The sequence below is a fragment of the Grammomys surdaster genome, unplaced genomic scaffold, assembly GCF_004785775.1.
Source record: "Grammomys surdaster isolate TR1022 unplaced genomic scaffold, NIH_TR_1.0 139, whole genome shotgun sequence".
Taxonomy (NCBI): domain Eukaryota; kingdom Metazoa; phylum Chordata; class Mammalia; order Rodentia; family Muridae; genus Grammomys; species Grammomys surdaster.
In genome coordinates, this window is record NW_021604597.1 from 6,155,152 (window position 1) to 6,175,542 (window position 20,391).

A 20,391-nucleotide genomic window follows, 5' to 3' on the forward strand; every position below is an offset into this window, starting at 1 on the left:
GGTAGCAATAAAGTTTAGAATTTCCTTTGCCCATGTGTCATTTCTGCATATAGCTTAAATATAATAAAGTTCAAGTCTGACTATTCTAGAACTGCTTTTGAGATGATTTAAAGGAAGATCTTTGAAAATGATTGTAAAATATCCAGTATTACATCTCATTATGTCAACCAAGACCTCAGAAGAAATGTACAGCTACTACAGTTACATAAATAAGAGAACAATGGGGTACATCTCAAATGGATGTGGGGCTTCTCTGATGGTCAAGGTTAGAATCCACAAGATAAGATTTAGTCAACATGTATGCCATTCCAATGCTCCAAATGTGCACCTTTTAGAATGGCATACAAGTGCTAGTGTATGCTGTGTGTATACATTTAAATCAAAGCTTATAAAGAATCTGCTTCTCTTCCTTTTAAATCCATATGTAAAATCTATTTAATTCAGGAGATGAAAAATGGATGTAATAATGGAAATGAAATTATATGTAAATGACTCCCATCCCAGTTTCCTTACAATCTTTCAATAAATAATAATTCATATTACAGTATATACTTTTGGATATGAAAAGTGATGTTAACACAAAATTTCACAAGTCCAGTCCTAGTCTTCCCAGGTACTAAGGTACTGTTCCTCAGAGATCTGGAAACAACTGGCTTAACCACCAAATCTGCCCAAGTGTACACAAAGGCATATAAGAAGCCTACTCAACTGCACATGTTCTGTTAATACAGGATTTAAGCTCATTAATATAGTCTTCAATTCTGAGAGAAATCATGTGTTATTTCATTTTATTTTCTGTAAGAAAGATGAGAATGTGTGTACCTCTTCAGTCATTTAAAACCAACCAAAACTGAAAACCACATCCTGCCATCAAAGCTACCAAAGCTGTGCAGAAATCACTCTAACTCACTTTTGTGTCGATCTTCTTGAAGGCAGCATCATCCTCATCTACCTCGAAGTAGATTTCTGTTGTAGTGATGGAAAGGGTTCCTTTGGCCACCACCACAGGAGCAATGAGCTGGGCAGGGGTGCTGAGAACCACGGGGCCTGCAAGACAAGGGCAGTGGGTCAGTCTAGGCCTTTCTGACATTTCCAAACTCCCTCCCAGAGGGTATGGCCTAATTTTATTTTGAAAAATGGTGCCTATATTATGCAAGGTCTTTTCATGTTAGGTAAAGTCTGTTTAGTATTTATACGGTACTTTAAAACGAGACTAAAGTAAATAAAACTAGACTATAAAAACTTAAGAGGTCAGGGTTTTGAATAAAAGACCCATAACATACAAGTTTGCAACCTCTGCCTAGAAATCTACATTGGGTGGTGAGGCGCTGCCATTATCGGACTTACAAATGAGGAGCAGAATGGATGCTTAAGGTACCTCCGTATTTCATGGAACATCACCAGCTCTCCAAGAGACCCTAGGCAGTGGATCCCAAAGACCAACCATCCCCTAAGATGTTCCGTTTGGCAGCTGCTCTATCCAAAAGAGAGGTGACAGAGGCAAAAGGAGAAAGCGACTAAATATACAAATCCCATGTTATCTACGGACTTTTAATTTTGGCGTTCTCAGGTGGGACATATTCACTGGCCTCAGTACATAACCATTGTAGTTCTTGTGAAGAAAATAACGAAAATCCTGTCCGTCATTTTCTCACTACGCACACTAAAGATGAAAATGTAAGAAAAACATCGAAACAAAACTATTCTTGGAAATGGGGGCGTAAAGTGCAATTTCACAGCTTTTTGACCCAGATAAATTAGGACTCAATAGATTTTTAGAAAGTGTTTGTACTTCGAATTTCCTCGATTATAATACTGATTCGAGGAGCCATTACTTGAAATCCCTTTTCCCGACATTGGTCTAAACACACAACAAGGCATTCAGAAATAACGCGGGCTTTGTTGGTATTTTTTTTAGGTTCTAGTGAGCAAAACAACTTCAGCCATTAAAACCATCCTCTGCTGTACACAGCGGGAGGCAGGCGACCGGGGAGTCTTGCCCGTGCAGGCCGGACCCGAGCCGGGAAAGCTCGAGGAGCCCGGGGTCCAGCCTGCGGTTTCTAAGGGGAGACCCGCAAGGTCTATGCCGGCTTCGGTAGGGCTAACAGAGTCTGTCCCACAGCAAACTACGCGGGTCGCCTTCAGGACACCAACCGCCCTGCAGAGGAGCGACGCGGCCGGGGCCCCGGCTGCGGACAGCGGAGTTGCCTCCTGCACGGCTTTCCGGAGGTTTTTTTTTTTTTTTTTTTTTCTTCCAAGGGGCGAGGCAGTCGGTCTGGAGCGCCACTTTAAAGGCTCATCAATCTTAATCTAGGTTGCTCAAGTAATTATGCCCGAATCTCTTGTACGATTACAAGTGGATTTGGGTTTCTATTCCCCAGGCCCTCCTTTGTGTTTATTGGAGGGTCCGCGCTAGCCGGCGCCTCCAGCCTCCTGGGCCCTCCTTGGATCTCCCGCGCCCGCCCGCCTGCCCGCCCGCGGGTTCGGAACCGCTCCTTTAACCCTTGCGCCACCGCAGCGCTGTCTGTGAGGCTATGGTTTCCTGGTTCCCCTGCCAAAAAGGTTACTATATTCCTATCTGAAACAGGGTGTCTAAAACAATTTGGGTTTGGGAAAAATCTCTAGGAAAGTTCATTCTAAACACCGACGACCACGCTTTAGGTTTTTGGACTGACATTTGGAGAACAATAGTCAAAAACATTAAAAAATGGCGAACCGCTTTCTTCTCTTAAAAAGTAATTTAACATATTCAAACAATGGATTGGGGAGGTTGAAAAAAAAAGAGAGAGAGATCACGAGTCTAGTTATCCAAGCTATACTCTCTGATTTACTCAAATACAGCACGAATTATATATACACAGCCCAGGAGCTTTTAGCTGGGAACACATTTCTAAAGGAAGACGGCACGGCACTTCCTTTTGATCCTACTCCAATTTTTTTTTCTATTGAGTTGAGATTTTCTGGGAGTTTATAAAATAATTTCTTTAAGAAAGACACATCATGAAATAGCCTTAGAAGTACAGCCCCATCCCTACCCCCCACCAATCTCCAATTACAATTCCCAATTCTGTAGACTGTTGGAGGAGCTCAGAGTGGTTTCTTGTTGTTGTTGTTGTTGTTGTTGTTGTTGTAGCCTCCAGGGAGCAGAGCAGCCACTGAGGGCAGCCCAGTTAATCCACTGCAGCAATAGAGAAAGGGGATTAGCTTTAATCCCCTTAGGGGACCCTCTGGATTTTAGGGATCCTATATTAAAATGTTTACATAAAGCACAATCACAAGCCAGCATGTTTTCATATGGCACAGAGTGATCTAGAAACCTGGGATCTTTTCCCTAACAGAGTGTTTTGAAGCGCAGCATCCCTGGAGTCAGGAGATGCTCATCCAGTGGGTTCATTTCTGGCTGGCCCCCTCCTCACCCAGCTTCCATCACAGCACTAGGAGTTTAACCTCCTGAACTTTGCTTGGTACAGTGAACTGGGAACTGATTGTAAATATATCCATGCCAATAGTTACCCTAGTAATAAAGGAGTAAATTACAATAATGTCCTCAGCACACACAGAGCAGTATTACCAAATGGAAAAGGCCTATTTCTGTAGTATTGACACACATAATCATCCAAAACACTACCATAAATAGTGATAATTAAAAGGGAAAGAAACAAATGTTCTTTGCTTCTTACAATGGCTATGGACCCAAGACAGCTTTTAAAGAAAGGATAGGGGTGTTACTTGCCATTATTCTAGAATCAATGCCATCGGGCATCAGGAAGGAGCAAAGAAGGGGCTTCTCTTTGGAGCCATGGTTCTTCATAAGGGATGGCAAACCTCACTGTGTACTGATGTGTGGGAAGTACATACATGCCCGTGGAATATATTTTATTGTATTTTGAGACAGGGTTTCTCTGTATAAAAGCACTGGCTGTCCTGGCTTTCTGCTTCTGCTTCCTATGTGCTGGGAATAAAGGTGTACAACATCATGCCCAGCTCTGGAATATATTTTAAAAGAATGCTAGATACCCATGGGTTTGGATTGTGTTACTGAAAAATCAAAACTCCAAGCCTAGACATCTCAATAAAACCACATCAGCATCTTAATCCAACCTTACACTTTACAAAAGTCTTTTCTAATTCCATTTAGCTATAGCCCACTATTAGAAGAAACTGGGTTTTAGATGTCATAATGGCATGCACCTGCAACAGAGCCACTGGCTGACTGCTCACTGTAAAAGGAGAAGAGGGACAACTCTGGGGCCTGGGTGGCAAAGAACACATTGTAGGACCAGGGCCTTGATAAAGGGATTTGAAAACCTTCATGACTCAAGAAGGCAGACTACTGTGCAGCGGAATCTGCTGGAAACAGGGAATATTTGGAGATTGGGTACTTTAATAACTGTTTTCAAAGCATGCTAAGGCTGTATTTGGAGATCAGCATTTACCTACTGCAGCCAGGAGAGGGGGTGTTTAGTGTTTCATGACCTTGCTTTTGTCTGAGCATAGATTGAATCATTAAGGTGTCTATTGTGACATCATGGATGATGGTGTTCTGTGATGTTTATGTTCACCTCTTTGCTCTGATGCAGAATTTAATCATGTTTTGCCAGGGTCCTAGCTATCAAAAGGGAATTGTGACAAACTACATTTGCAGACAGTACTAAACTTCATTTACCAGTTCTAACAGCACAAAGAATATGGAGTCAAACATGCTAAAGTTCAATTAAAATTGACACTCTCAGAATTATTTGATAAGGTATATGGCTAGTGAATACCTTTTTTAGGGTATGTGCAGTTGCAATGTATGTTGGAATCAATTGATACAGAATTATTTGATAAGATATATGGCTAGTGAATACCTTATTTAGGGTATGTGCAGTTGCAATGTATGTTGGAATCAATTGATATTTCTCCTTCTCTTCCTCCTTTTTTGAGGCAGAGTTTCTTCTGCTCTGTGTATCCCAGGATCTCCTGGAACTTGCTCTTGTAGGCCAGGCTGGCCTCAAAGATCTGCCTGGTGCTGTGTCCCTAGTGCTGAGATTAAAGGTGTGTACCACCATTACCCAGCTGATATTGTTTAAATTTAGCTAATCTAAAAGTCTTGAATTTAGGGTGATTAAGAAAATAAGACTAAAATATGAACACAGAATAAATCTTCACAGTTGATTCTGTAACGCGAAAAAACTTCTGAGGAAATGAAAGTGTGGGTAACAGAATGTGGCAATCCACTGATCACATGACTATGAAATTTTTAAAAATCTAAGAAAAAAGATTGAAAGGCTTTAATTTCAAAATAAATTAAAATTCAGAGGCATATGAGGAGGCTGGAATTTCGTTTTGAAATCCTAGGAAAGTTTTAAGTATTAAAAAGCAGAAGTGAAACCAGAATTTCAGGCAGAGGCACTCAGATGTCTGAATTTGAGGCTAGCCTGCTCTAAGACAGCCATGGCTACACAGAAACTCCGTCAAAAAAAAAAAAAAAACCCAACCACCACCACCACCACCACCACCACCAAGAAGTAGAAGTGGGCTGGAGAGATGGCTCCTGCCTGGTTAAGAGTGCACCCTGGTTTTGGTTTCCAGCATTCCCATCAGGTGATCCACCATCGCCTGTAACCCCAGCATCAGGAGATCCTGATGATCCTGATAATGAGTGAAGAATACTGTCTTCTGGCCTCCAAGTGCACTTGAACTCAGGTACACAGAGCAATCACAGACATGTAATTTCAAACATAAAAATAAAATAAAATAAAATAAAATAAAATAAAATAAAACATTTGAGGGCTCAGAACAATTTTGAGCGAATCTTAGATTTCTTTCATCTAAGACAGTTCCTTGTGCTTCAGGTATTTTTAGTGTCTCCAGGGGAGACGTTGAAGGTTTTATAGTGAACACTGATACCTGTCCAAAATAAATGGGCATTTTGAACATTTTCATAGAATATTTCTACTTGAATTAGAAAATGATACTTCAACAACCCACAGAATATTTTTTAAGGGTTGTGCATTTCAATCTTAGAATATTTTTCTCCAGCACACTCATAATACAGTGTCCTCAAACTGTCCTACCATGAGTATACCAGCCATGAGTATAACATGGGTACACCACAACATGAGCACTGATGCTCCTTGGTGACTTCTTGTGTTCTGTCTCAAAGACTGAGATTAACAATAACAGATCATCCCCATATCGCCTAGTTTCCTGAGATGACTATTTGATGCTCAACAGTGAATATTAATTTCTGGAATCCTGAGTAAATCTGTCTCTGGAAAGAGATAATTTACCACAGTCTGAAACAGGTGTGGAAAAAAATAAAAAACCTCTTTCATAATAAGCAATTTAAGATTGCACTTTAGCATAAGGTTTTTCAGCGTGGCAGAGAACGTACTTAACACTGTTACCTAAAGCTCCATATTATTTTAATGCGCCTACACTGGATAACCTTAGGTACCAAGAGACAGTCTGGTAGACCCTAACATTATTCTTTCACTTATCTCCCCAAATTCATTCAGGCAAACACTTGTGTTGAAAAGAAGAGTATATTTTCTGCAACGACTATCACAGATTTTGCAGAAGAAAAACTTTTAAAAGCACATTGTCTAGGTAACACAGTAGTGAGATGTCCAGAACACAAACTTTACTGAAAAGCAGTGATTGTTTTGGAGCTTGTGTTAATTTGCTATTCCAGGTGATCTGGATGAGATCTGTGTTTCCAGTTATGTTACAAGTTCGACATATGGGAGACATCTTTCATCTTCTGAAATTAGGACTCGTTTATGGCACCAGGATGTCATGTTGTATCTGGGAAGAGCAAATTTCTACTCGACTAGATCTGTGAAGAAACCTGAGGATGTGACAGAGACCTACGGGAGCAGGAGGCTTAAAGGGTCTTTAGACTCAGCCTGGGCTTGTGCTAGTCTTCATGTTCCCAGGGCTTCTGGCACATTTCCACTGCAACTCGTGTAAATTACTGAACATAGTATTGATCTGTCCCTCCTGTTCACATAAGCAACTTGAAGGTGGGCATATTTTCTTCACTGAACCCAGAACTCTTTCATAGGATGCACTGTGCATTTACACAGAAAATGATACATACCACTGTTTCATTCATATGCCACAGTAAAAGTTACTTAAAATAGCAAATACTATTTTCTAGGTTTTATTTCAAATTGTCCTTTAAAAGCATAAGAGAGACTGAATCCTGGAGAAAATAAAAGTTTAAAACTATACTAAAATCTAATTGTGAATTATACTTGATTATTCTATTACACCCAATATATATTATTCATCAAAATGGCATAATTTTATAGCTGTCACAGTTTTCTCAGCATGCAGTTTGTTCTTTAGAAATTAGGTATAGAGGCATTTAACCAGCATTCCTTCATTCGTGCAACCAACAAGAAGTAATGGCTGTGTGTTGTATTCTTTTGGGACCTAGAGGGAATACAGTCATGTATAAGGCATGAATTTCATAAGGAAGGACCTTACAGTTTGGGGTAAAAAAAAAAAAGAATTGGGTATGAATAATTACACCATAGAGAGAAGAGCTCATCTGAGCATTGTATAAAGCACAGCACATGAATTAATCTTGCTTATTCCTTTCAACAGCGCTGTCAACTGCTGCTGTTGTCCCCATTTTACAGATGAGAAAATAAAAAAGAAGGTAGTTTATAAAGGTCCTTCAACTAGTACATAGCAGTCCAAAGTTAAATTATAAACCCTTATGTGTACTACCACCTGTCCAAGATGAGGTAGAAAAGAACCCTACAGACATTCTTTGAAGTGTAACAATTCTAACTCAGGGTAGAGGCAGCTGGCATGGAATTGCAGAAGAGCGACTCCATGAGCTGTGATGAACGGGTATGACAGGCAGACAACATGGGGGAGAATGGTAGGCATGAACGCACAGATGCAAATGGTATGAGCCTGAAACATGTTTGGCTGGAGAGCAGGACAAGGAAAGGAGAGTAAGGAGAGATGGCACTGAGAAAGCCCACTGGGCTTCAGCTATCAGATCTGTTTCGAGGATGGCAGTAGAGATTGGATAATGTGCTTTACAACACTGGTGTAGATCCGTTTTTGCAGGGAGGGTGCAAACACCCTGTAGAGAAGACTGGAAAACACATGGCCTCTTTGGAAAGGTCATTCTCTATACCAGTGGTTCTCAGCCTTGCTAATGCTTTGGCTTGTAAAACAGCTCCACATGCGGTGGAGATCCCAACCGAAAAATTATTTCATTACTACTTCATAACTGTAATTTTGTTATTGTTATGAATCGTAATGTAAATGTCTGATATGTGACCCCCCCAAAAGGTTGTGATCCACTGGTTGAGAAACACTGCTCTACAAGCATCTATTCTGGCTTATAATATTCATATTTTGAAGAAAAATTAAATGTTGCACTTGTCCTGATGTCTTTCCCTATCTGAAGGCTTTCTACACCCAACGTATCCTCATCTCCTTTTGTCCACTTTCTGGAACTGATTTCTTCCTTCCTGTCAAACCAGCTGCTCTCTCTGCCTGTGTGCTTGGTGTCACTTTCCCCTGCCACCTCAGCTTCTGTCTTATCTATGGCGTCCCCATGCCTGCCAAGGTTAAACATCAGTTTTTTTCTCTCCAGTTCTTTGGCTATACTCCTGCCTGGACTGTTGCCAAGGTGTTTGGGAAACGTACTTATGATTAATAAGCAAGTTACAAAACAAAAACATGTTACCTTTTGATTTTACCAGAATCTTTCAGACACACTTTCCTATAGGATTGTTTGTGCTGTGGCTTTAAAATACCTGTGTCCAAGGAACATCAGGTTGAAGTTGCTGAAACAGTGCTTTGATGCCCATGACACAGGACTGTCCTGCTGTCTTCTGCCCTGGCCTCTGCAGTGTTGCTGACAGCTCTCTTCACTGCTGGAAACCTGCTGTTTCTTGGAGCTATGCAGCTGGTCCGAGGCTATATTATCCAATTCCTTGGTGACCTCAGTGGTTTAAATTTCAAACCTAACTTTGCTCTCTAACTTTCAATAGTTAATATAACCCTTTGAAAATGTTGTAAATTCAACAAATCTGGCCTTCAGACTAGGCAGGGATCTTTTTAATTCCATGTATTGTCATGGCTTACATATAAAAAATGTTCAGTATTTATTATATTTCATTTGATTGAGTAACCACAGCCAACTGGAATGAAGTATGAGTCAGGACTTGGAAAATGGTGGCTACACATCCTTCCAAATCTTGCTTTTTCTAGTTTTTTCCTGACATCTCCTATTGTAAACTAATTTTTTTTTACAGTAATTACACAATTGTGTGAATGCATGAGTGTTCTCTCTCTCTCTCTCTCTCTCTCTCTCTCTCTCACACACACACACACACACACACACTCATCCCATGCTACATTTGTCAGAATTGGTTCTTGTCTTTCTTGGTGCCAGGTTTTGAGACTGAACTCAGGCTGTCAGGATTGGTGGCAAGTGTCTTGATTCACTGGCCCCTTATTTCTTTTTTGAAAAATCTACTTAACAATATAGATGGCAATACTCCACTTAAATGATTTGTTAACCAACTGAATGTTTCAAAAATAACCACTATCCACCACCACCACCACCACCACCACCACCACCGATATGAGGAAATGGATAACAGTGTCTGAAAAGAAAGAAAAGTAGATTTAAGTTTTGGCTCCAAATCTCCAAACTGAGCTGGTGGGTCAGCATTTCCACTGCTGCTGCAACATGGCTTCAAAAGTTTAGTCTCTATTCTAAGCCATAGACTCTCCCTTCTCAGCCTGTGCTGCAGTCTCCTCTCAGTCAGTGTTAATCCTGTCTCCTACCTGCACCTCCCACTTGTATACACCACTCTTGTTGCTCAGACAATATTGTTTGGTAAGTGGAGATGTCCCAAATCCAAAATTTAGGTATAGAATTTATGTTAGCTTTTTAGTCTCTCTGGCTTCCTGATTCACAAACAAGCTGACTGAGAGCAGCATCTTGGCTGTTCTTAGCTGGTAGACGAGCTAGTAGTGTAAAATGAGAGAAAAACTTAACTTCCAAATGAAAAAGAACAAAGAATACTGCAATCACTACAAAACTGCCTGGATAGTTTATCTGATAAAAAAAATTAGCAATATTTAGGCAGCAAAGTCATTCAAACTTTCCTCTCTTTTAAAGATTAAAAGGTCTAGATTTGTTTTATCTTTATTTATAAATCAATCAAATATTTATTCAGTTAAAAATTATGCATATGGGGCTGGAGAGATGGTTCAGTAGTTAAGAGTACTGGCTGCTTTTCCAAAGTCCTGAGTTCAATTCTCAGAACCACATGGTGGCTCACAACCGTCTGTAACAAGATCCTATGCCCTCTTCTGGCGGGCAGGTGTGCATTAAGATAGAGCACACATAAAACATAAATCTTAAAAAATATGCATACATGTATGTCTCTGTGAGTGTATGCAATATTCTTGTGGTGCCTACGAAGGTCAGAAGAAAGCATTGGGTCCCCTTGGATTGAAGTTAACAGGCTATGGTGAGCCACCTAATATGGCTGCTGGGAACCAAACTCAGGTTCTCTGGAGGGGCATAAGACTCTTAACCTTTAAGCATGTTTCCAGTCCCCATGTCCCCAGTCTTGTCTGTCTGAACCAACAGAGGATATTCTGCTGCAATAGGTATTTGTAATCTGTTTGCCATACAAATTCTTGTACTGAAGGCCAAATAATTATGGATATGGACTTTCTGCAGACTCTGGCTTCTGCATGCAGCATTAAGTTACAGGAATAAAATGGTTCAAAGCATCATTAGCATGAAGAAAGACTTGCTCATCCTTTGTACGGTGCAGGGAAAAGTGGTCTTTCACCTAAGCTTTACAACATGGCTAATGTCTTTCAAAGAAAGGGCCAGGGCACATGTGGGTGTGGCAAAGCAGACCAATCCTCTTCCTCTGCTCTAAGATGCTAGTGTGAACATTATGTTCACTGCAAAGCAGTTCTTTTACCACACACTTTCCTCCAAGTGTATCAAGCAACACAATTCATGTACCTCTATTAGGTAATGAATATCTCCATTCATGTTCTGTCTAAAGCCTATAACCTGTGAAAGTTTGGTGCCCCATGTACAGAGAGCCACAGTCTACCAATCAGTAGGTGATTACTGTCCTATTTTTCAGATTAATGGTATGACAGTACATTTTTAGAAATTTTGTATCCAGAGAAAGATGTAAAGACAAAATTATATTTCAACCAAAACAATGTATTAGAAAAGATCTTAATATTGGGGTTTATAAAACACTTGACCCAATAAAGGATGGCTTATTCTTAAAATAAAAAAAAGATGTGGAAATGCTATATGCGATTTGAGGCATGGCTAATGTCTAATGGACACAGTTGACTTGTGTTGTTATTATAGTTTAAAATTTACAGTCAGGTTAGCAGGACTGTTATTGCTATAAAGAGTACTTAGTGTATATAGTTTATAGACTACAGAACTCATGGTTGAAGAGGACATATATTTTTGGAACCATAGGACTATAGCACAATAAAATGGCCACAGATCTAACACTGGGTTGGTGGCTTTGGGAGAATAATGACTAGAATCAAAGAACACTAGAGATTAATGACAGGGCTTTTATTTTACAACTCTGTAACGAATTTTTAAAAAGTTATAAAGTTAAATAGTTTAGCTTTCATAAGAAATGGGCATGTGAATGCCATCTCAAAGCGACGAGTGCATTCTGTTTGAGGCTAAATGTGAACCCTTTCTTTGGGTAGGCCATTTGTGACTGGCAAAGCAACTTCTAAATTCAAAGAGAAAGAAGAAAAGACTTACAAAGTCTCTTAAGGCTTTCCCAACATCAAATAGCTTTTACTAAACAACGTTTTGATGAGTTAAGTGTGAGTGAGGCAGGAACATATGGATTAAATTTCCCTTCAAATACACATGCATTTCAAAATGGGGTCAATGGGGGGTATCCTGAGTCAAATACATCTTAGAGAATTTAGAATGTTTAAGAGACATCATTCTCTGAATACAAATATTGGTAAAATAATTCTAGTTAAAATCTATAACTAAGATTATATAAAAATACAAGTGGAAGAAACTTAAATAAATGCATGTGTGCTGGTAAGCCAGTCAAGTGTCTTCTGTTCCTCTTGCTGTAACTACATAGCATGGGAGGGGTGGTCCTGGGCAGGGGCACCTGCACGCAAGTGTGGAACAACAGTGTCTTCTTTTCCCTAGTCTATGCAACAGTTAAATAAATCTGTGCTTCTGACACTTCACCTTGTTTTATATAACCACATTTTATTAACTCTCAGCTTGTAGCAGTATGTTGTCTCCTTTTGTTTTATTTTCTAGAGTCTTAGTTTCCACTTTTCCATGTGTTGCATATCCATCTCTCTAGTTTAGTGGTAGTCAGGAACACTGAGTAAGTAGCACAGAGCTTGTTTCTGGAGAGCAGGAGAATCTTACTAGGTGCATTCTTAGTCTTGTACTTCCCTCTGAATCTGAGTTATTATAAGAGAGTATGTGGAAAAGTACTTGTAAAAGGATTATAAGCCTCTTACTCTGAAAAACAAAATCCACATAAAAATCCTGGCTTACATTGTAACATCTTTTTCCCAGCACTGCTATTTAAAAATCTTTACTACTCTTTAAAAAAAGTATTTAAGGTACCCACTCTGCTCTGTTGGTCACAGAACACACTTTCTATGCGATAAAAGAGACCTTTCTTAATTGAGAGCAGCACTGCTATTTTGGCCTTATAATTATGAGAACCTTCAGAGACATTCAGTTAATAAGGAGATAATTAGCAGAAGACAGAATGGAGAAATGAGATCAGCTTTAAGTTTTGCTCTCACAGGTTCTTGCCAGGGAAGCAGGCAGGCTGACTGAAGATCTTAGCTCTTCTGCTCTTCCTGATGCAATTACTCAGTCTCATCCCCAGCTCTGTAGCAGAACACCCTTTGTGGAGTTCCTTTCTCCCTGACCACATGTCCAACTGATCACAAAGATCTCCTCCAAGCTTCCTTACTCCAACTCATCTCATGAATCCTGCCTCCAACACCAGCAGGCATTCCCTGTGAACATACTATCTGAGCAGGACGGGAAACAGGTAAGCTAACCAAGACCTTCACCTCCTCTCCTCCAAATCCAATTGAGTTGTCAAAGGTCTTGGCTCTATTTACTTTACCAAAAACTTTATTTACCTATAAACTTTATCAAAGGCTCAGTAAGGGCCTTGTAAGTAAGAGTTAGAAATTTTCCTCATGGTTCAAAGAAAGACACTGCACAGTCTTTAAGGAAGGACAAGTTCATTTTGGGGTCTTATGCAGCCTCCAGACAACAAATTGTGAAAAGGCCAAACTGAAACCGGAAAAGACAATCAATGCACAGCTGCTTTGGTGAGCATCTGGCAGGCTGAACATTAAGATACTGTCTTAGGCAGAAATCCCCAGAAATAAAATGCCATGTACATGAAACCTTAAATGCACAACTATTCAGAGCATTATCATTACAAATAGTCCAAAGGTGAAAGAACATAAATGTCCACTAAACAGTGAAAAGACAAAATAATGCAGTCTATGTACAAGAGAACAGTAGTTACAGAAGGGACAGATACACTCCACCATGGGCCACCCTCAACAACCCTGAGCTAAGTGAAAGAAGACAGACACAAAAAGTCCCCAGATAGACTGAACAATCACACAAAACATGGAGGCAGAAAAGAGAGAAAGGTAGAGAACAGACAAACAGGGACGATGGCCAAGGGGCACCAATTGTGGAGAGCCATATAGTGCCTCGCCCTTAAGATGGCACCGGTCTCTGCCTTCTGCCACCTGTTGGCAAGTGCTCTCAGGAGTAAACAAGTCCTTATTTGGCTGTGGCTGGTGATCTGGCTTGATTCCGTGTATGTGGACCTATCTGCTGTTGCCACGTGGCAGACTGGGGTAGGCTAGTCCTAGAGTACTTAAGCCTGGGAGATGCATCCCCCGGGGTCAGTGAGAAGCTTATTCAAGGTCCTGAATAAACTGCTTGGAGAAGAGTTCCTGTGTTGTGTCATCCTTGCTGGACTAGGGTGGGCGTGACAACCAACTTCACTTAGAGGCAGTGGAATATTCTGCTTGTGGTTATGGCTGTATAATTGTGAATATACCAAAAATCATGATTTTTATAATGCATCTGTATCAATTTTTTACTGGTATGTGATGTATCTAAATAACATTTCCCAAGAACTATCCAAAAATTTCCAAGGACTTACAAGCTTAGCCAGTGAATAGTATTTTAAATGGACCCAAAATTGAGACGGGTTTTATCTAAGAGGAAATAGAAGTGTATGAAATAGACTTTGATGGTTCATTTTCAAAGGTGGATCAAACCAGCTTATATAAATCCAGCTGCAAATGTGCAGAAAACACTTGACATTGTGAATGTATGCTAGTCTAGATATTCTTTACCCTCCCAACACTGCCACGATACCCCCTTATCCAAACTCAGTTTGGACTAGAAAATTTTAACACCCTAGCTTGCTTGCAGTCTAATAAGCTTTGAAATAAACAGAATGTGAAATGTAGAGATGAACCCACGTGTGATTTTTGTTGAATAAAAAAAAACTTTAAGTGATGAAGGGAAAAATAAGAACTAGATGACAAGACTGTCTTTCTGACTGACTATTCAAATGAGGGAGGAAGGTGAGTGTGCTAGGCTTTGTTTATAAACGGTTGTCTGCATTTAGTCAGTATGCCTGCCATGGTAGACTGATGCCTAACTTTGCAAGTTCAAAAAAATAAACTGCCTCACTTTGACTACTGTGAATTTTTAGTTCTCTTATTGTAAAGTGAGAACCTTGGTTTTCTCACAAAGGTTATAGAATGTAGAGAAAAAAAATATTTCTGGTGAAAAATGTTTGAACATTAGGCTTATAGAACAATGTTTTTAGATATTAGATATTAAATGGATGGCAAGAAAAATTTATTATGCAAAAAGCAATAAGTAAAACTATTGCAACTTACAGAACTGATAATAAAACATCATTACTCTCATTAACTCAGTAGAATTCCCTAACTTTGTAATACTAATTTCTGAAAATAACAATAACAGAATTTGGCTATGTAAAATATTTCTACTGTCAGTGCATGTGAGTCTCTTTTTTAAAGATTTATTTTTATTTTATGTGTATATGTGTACATACTCTGTGCATCATGCATATAGTGCCTTTGGGTGCCATAAGAGATCCACTGGAACTGGAGTTACAGATGGTTGTGAGCTGCTATGTGAGTGCCAGGAACTGAACTCAGGTCCTGTGCAAAAACAGCCAGTGCTCTCAACTTCTGAGCATATCTCAAGCTTCCTTCCTGCCTCCCTCTTTTTTTTAAAGACTTACTATTTTATTTTGTTTTGTTTTATTTTATGCTTATATGTATCTGGTGCTTTGAATGAAAATGGGACCCATCGACTCAGGGAATGGCACTATTAGGAGACGTGTTGGAGTAACTGTGCTATTGGGGGTGGGACTTGAGGTTTCAGATGCTCCAGACAGGCCCAGTGCTCTCTCTCTTCCCGTTGCCTGCTGATATGTAAAACTTTCAGGTCTTTCTCCAGCACCATGTCGGCATTCATGCCTCTGTGTTTCCTTCCACAGTGATAATGGAGGTATACACCTCTGAACTATAAGCCAGCCCAATTAAATGTTTTTCTTTTTAAAAGTTGCTGTGGTCATAGTGTATCTTCACAACAATAGTACATTAACTAAGACAATGTGTGCCTACACATAAGTTTATGAGCTTCATGTTATGCAGGTACCTGAGCTACAAGACAGTTTTAGATTTTATAAAACTGGAGTTACAGATGGTTGTGAGCCACTTAATATGGGTGCTGAAAATCAAACTTAGGTCCTTTATAAAAGCAGAAAGTGATTATAAACATCTCTACAGTCCCATGTCATAGTTAAAAAAAAAAAAGAACTACATTGTACCAGTGGGCTGGCATTTTATCAGTTAGGTGCATCATCCCCCTGTCTCTACTCACATAAACAATTGAGTTGTTCTTCAATTTCATTAATTGAAAATTTTGAAGAAACAACTTGCTAAGTCTCAAATAAAATAATTGGCATTTTAGATTAAATTCAGTTAGCTTATATTAATTTATTTCAGTATTTCAAGTACAAATATAATTAGTAAGATGAAGTATTTAGTCATATATGGAATCAGGGATAATTCACTTTGGTAAGTCACTATAAACTAAAATAGCGATTAAAGTAAATTAGGTAAGGTGTTAATAATATTATAATTATTTAGTTGATTGGCATTCTTGTATATTAAAATCCTATTAGCTGCTTGCTAGAAACACAGTAAGCCACGTGATTAGTAGCCATACACACTTAACTTGCCTCTTGAGATGAACAGCTTGAGAAAAAAGGAAACTAAAAATGGGCATGGTGAGGTGGGTGACAGGAGAGAACACGGAGTCTATAGCTCCATGAGAAGACTGTGATGCTGTTCTCTCAACTGAGGCTCCATCAGCAAAAGGAGGGTTTGTGAGGAGATGACAAGGAACTGTGTCCAGAAGCAGGTGAAGGTGTACTAGCTACTTGTGTGTGTATGTATGCATGTATGTTATGTATGTATGTATGTATGTATGTATGTATGTATGTATTTTCAATGCTATACTTCTTTTAAAATTTTTTAACATTTATTGATTTTAATTTCATTGGTGTTTTGCCTGCATATATGTCTGTATTAGGTGTTAAGATTTTTCCAGGAAATAAAAGTTAGAGATATTTGTGAGCTGTCAGGAGAATGCTGGGTATTGAATCCGGGTCCTCTGGTTAACTGCTGAGTCATCTCTCCAGCCCCAGTGCTATGCTTCTTATATAAATAAGCTGTGGACATTTCTCTTAAATTAAGAAATAAAACACTGTAATTTTGATTTCTGAGCTGTTAGTAGATCATGGTGACTTCACAGAATGCTTTATGAGACACCAAATGAACATGGGATTATATTAATACCAAACACAGATCTTAGGATCATTTATATTTTAATTTTGAGCTATCTCCTGTAATGATGGAGTTCTTTTTAGGCAGTATCAGGAAATTTAGGATAAGTTATGAGTAAAAAAATACATTATTGTTTTAAAATTTTACTGTCTGAGACAGCAATAACTATGATAATGACAACTATTTCTTAGAAAAATGTTACCCATTCTCTCATTATTAATAGTTGATTTCATTAAACTTCGGAATTCAGATCATGACAGCAGAGATCAATATTGGACTTAACATTTACAAAATTCACTCATATTCATTCTCATTCTCTCTCTCTCTCTCTCTCTCTCTCTCTCTCTCTCTCTCTCTCTCTCCCTCCCTCCCTCCCTCCCTCCCTCCCTCCTCCCTCCCTCCCCCCTCCTCTTCCGCCTCCTCTCTTCCTCCTTCTCTTCCTTCCCCCCCCCACAGTCTCGCGCGCGCGCGCGCGCGCGCACACACACACACACACACACACACACACACACACACACTAACTCTGGTGAATTCTGTACACTATTTCTTTGTCTCTTTCTTTGCCTTTTCTGGCACGCTCACCTCTCACTCTCTTTCTCCTTTACTCAAGGCTCCAAGCGACATTCTGCACTACGCTACTGTTTGAAAGACGAGCACTGTGGACTATGCAAGAGATCCTCAGTATTTTAGGAAAACAATCTAAGCTTTGCAGATAGACATAAGGATCCTACAGGAAGAAGCTAAGTTACGACCCAGGACAAGTGCAGACTCATTCAAAGAAAATCTGCTGAAGGGATGGAGCCAAAGGATTGAGTGACAGATGGCCTGAAATTATCAATCTGATTCTAAGTGACTTATGAAATGCCACCATTATTTATAATATACAATAATAATTTATTTCAAGGGTACTTTTATTTCTCTAAGGTGTCTGATCTTAATGATTTTACTGTTTTGCTTACGAACAGAAATTAAAAATTAGCTACCACTTAAGGGCAGAAACGGAGTTATTATTACTTGGTAGGTTGTGATACTGTTAAATTAATGTTAGCACTGAGCAGATTTAATATAAGCTTCAAGAGAGCAAGGAGACTTGAATCAGCTCCTTTCAGTGGATCAAAGCCCCATGTAAACTAAACCACATAGTGGTGAATCGTGGATGTGAGTACAGGGGAATGAAGAAAGGTGAGGTCAGACATCACAACGCTGAGTTTCCTATCATCTCAAAAGTAGGAATGAGTCCAGGAAAAGAGTCACACTTGATGACAAATGAAGCAATAGCCTTGGTCTGCCTTCTATTCCAAAAGTAAGATCTGAGTGTTTACTTCAGAATTCCAGACAAACATTTGGTATTAGATAAATGAAACAGGAAGTAGATTTTAGAAATAGGAAACAGCTTTCATGAGACGGCGATGTAGTAACAGGCATCTCCAGAAGCTGGCACTAGGAGAGTCTTCTTGCTTAGTATATTCTTCATTCAGAAGTGGGAGAATGAGAGTTCATCTCCTCTGTGCTATGAATAATAAGATCTCCACTGTAGGAATGAATCACTGCAGGCTTTTATATAGCTACAGCAGATTATTTTCAATAAGCAAGGTCCTGGAAACAGAGTAATACTACAGTCTTACTATCTATAGATAGAAAGACAAAGAGGAGCACACACTTCACTGCCGTTCTCCTCCAATACTATACAGGCTGAAAACCAACTGAGGTTACAGCTCAACTGCAATCTGAGACTATGATGCAGGGTGGTTCTGTGGTACTTTGTTTGAAATCCAATTTCAGTTCATAGGTCACGCTGCTCTTTAACTCAAGGTCCTCTTGCCAAGTGCTGAGATGGCAGTGTATCAACATATCCAGATAACACAGGAGCTTTAACCTGGCTCTAGGTAGGATATTACCTCCCAATCTGCTTATTGGGCTCAAGGCATGCTCCAAGCCTGTACCCAATTTCTATTGGTTGCTTTCTGACCTGCTTTTATCAGACCTCAAAGGTTATTGGCTGAGCCTCTAAGATGTCCACACCCAATTGGGCCATGGCACATCCTGTTTTCAATGATCTTAGACCAGCTCCAGGACAATGAGAAGTTGAGGGTAAAACAAGGGAGGTTAGCTGTTTGTAACAGGGGTTTAGAACTGTGATGGCAGAGCAAAACAGGAGCAAGATATTCCAAATAATTCAGCCTGGAGGGGCTAGCAAATCCCATGCTCACCTTGCTGAAGTGCCCATTTTCTAAGGCTGTTGGCAGGTAACGACACGTAAGCCATGGAATTCATCATCCGAGCCCACCTCCCAATGGTAGTAGTGGTTTTATTTGAGGATGTGTACTAGAATTATTTTCCTGCCTAAAGCACCATTCCTCATTGCATAGGTGTGCTGCTGCTTACTATCAGTAAAGCACATTGCTTGAAGTCCTAGCTTCAATGTCAGAGACTGAGGCACACTAAATTATCAGCACTCATATGACTGAGCACGATGACAGACACTGACATACATTTTTTCACCGGGTGACACAATTTGAGTTCTGCAGCTTTATGTATTTCTCACAACAAGCAGAAACATTAACAAGTACCTGCAAGGTTGTCAATTTCCTTTTCCTGGAGCAGGCTGACCGCATCATCATCTCCTTCCAACATAAGCTCAGTCTCTGAGTTCTGGTTCACAATTGCTTGGCTTCTGAAAGCTTTCTTGGACTTTATCACATCTTCTTCAGTGCCTACATTCAAGGAAAACAGCAGTTTAGGTTACTGTGGATGGACCTGCACTTAGTGGGTGTTACAGACAACATTTTATTATATGTTGCGTTTGCTATTTCTTTACAACTACAGAGCACATTAAAATACTTCTTTATTTTGCTTGCTTGGACATCTGTGAGAAAAGTTGGGAGATTTATCCCTTACTTCATAGATGAGGAAGTAGGTGCAGTAAGCTGCTGGCCCACAATGGCCCTACAATGCATCCTTCTATTTTTCTGTACAATGCTCTGTCTCTTTCCAGTTTTTCCACAGCCTTTATATTTTTTGAGACCAGTTCTCTCTGACTTGACAAGGCTGGCCTTGAACTTGTAATTCTTCTGAGCATCTTGGAGTGGCAGTGATTACAGGCTTGCTCTATTGGGCCCAGTTTATAACCATTCCTTGTGACTCTAGAATCATGTACGGTCTACGAAATATCTGTACCCCTCTTCAAATTCAGCTTTCTGACACATACGAGTTGAGAACTTGATTTATATAATTATAATGTAACGTGAATTAATGTGAATTAATCAATAGTTTTTGAAAGCAGATAAGAGAGATACAAAGAAAACAGGAAAGCATTCACTTCTGAGTGAAGAACTTGGTCAACTGGAGAGCTACATGGAGGTGAGGAGCTACATGGAGGTGGGGAGCTACATGGAGGTGGGGAGCTACATGGAGGTGGGGAGC

At 39.7% G+C, this 20,391-nt stretch overlaps 1 protein-coding gene across 1 annotated transcript in view; it reads right to left on the bottom strand.

Annotated features, from left to right (window-relative positions):
• The window catches only part of Nbea (neurobeachin), a 513,393-nt gene that overhangs the window by 151,423 nt on the left and 341,579 nt on the right, over positions 1 to 20,391 (bottom strand). The window contains exons 39-40 of the mRNA XM_028763470.1: positions 19,539 to 19,682; positions 911 to 1,047 (exon numbers count right to left, since the gene is read on the bottom strand). Of these exons, the coding sequence (XP_028619303.1) occupies positions 911 to 1,047; positions 19,539 to 19,682 (281 nt within the window). The remainder of the gene's footprint in view (positions 1 to 910; positions 1,048 to 19,538; positions 19,683 to 20,391) is intronic.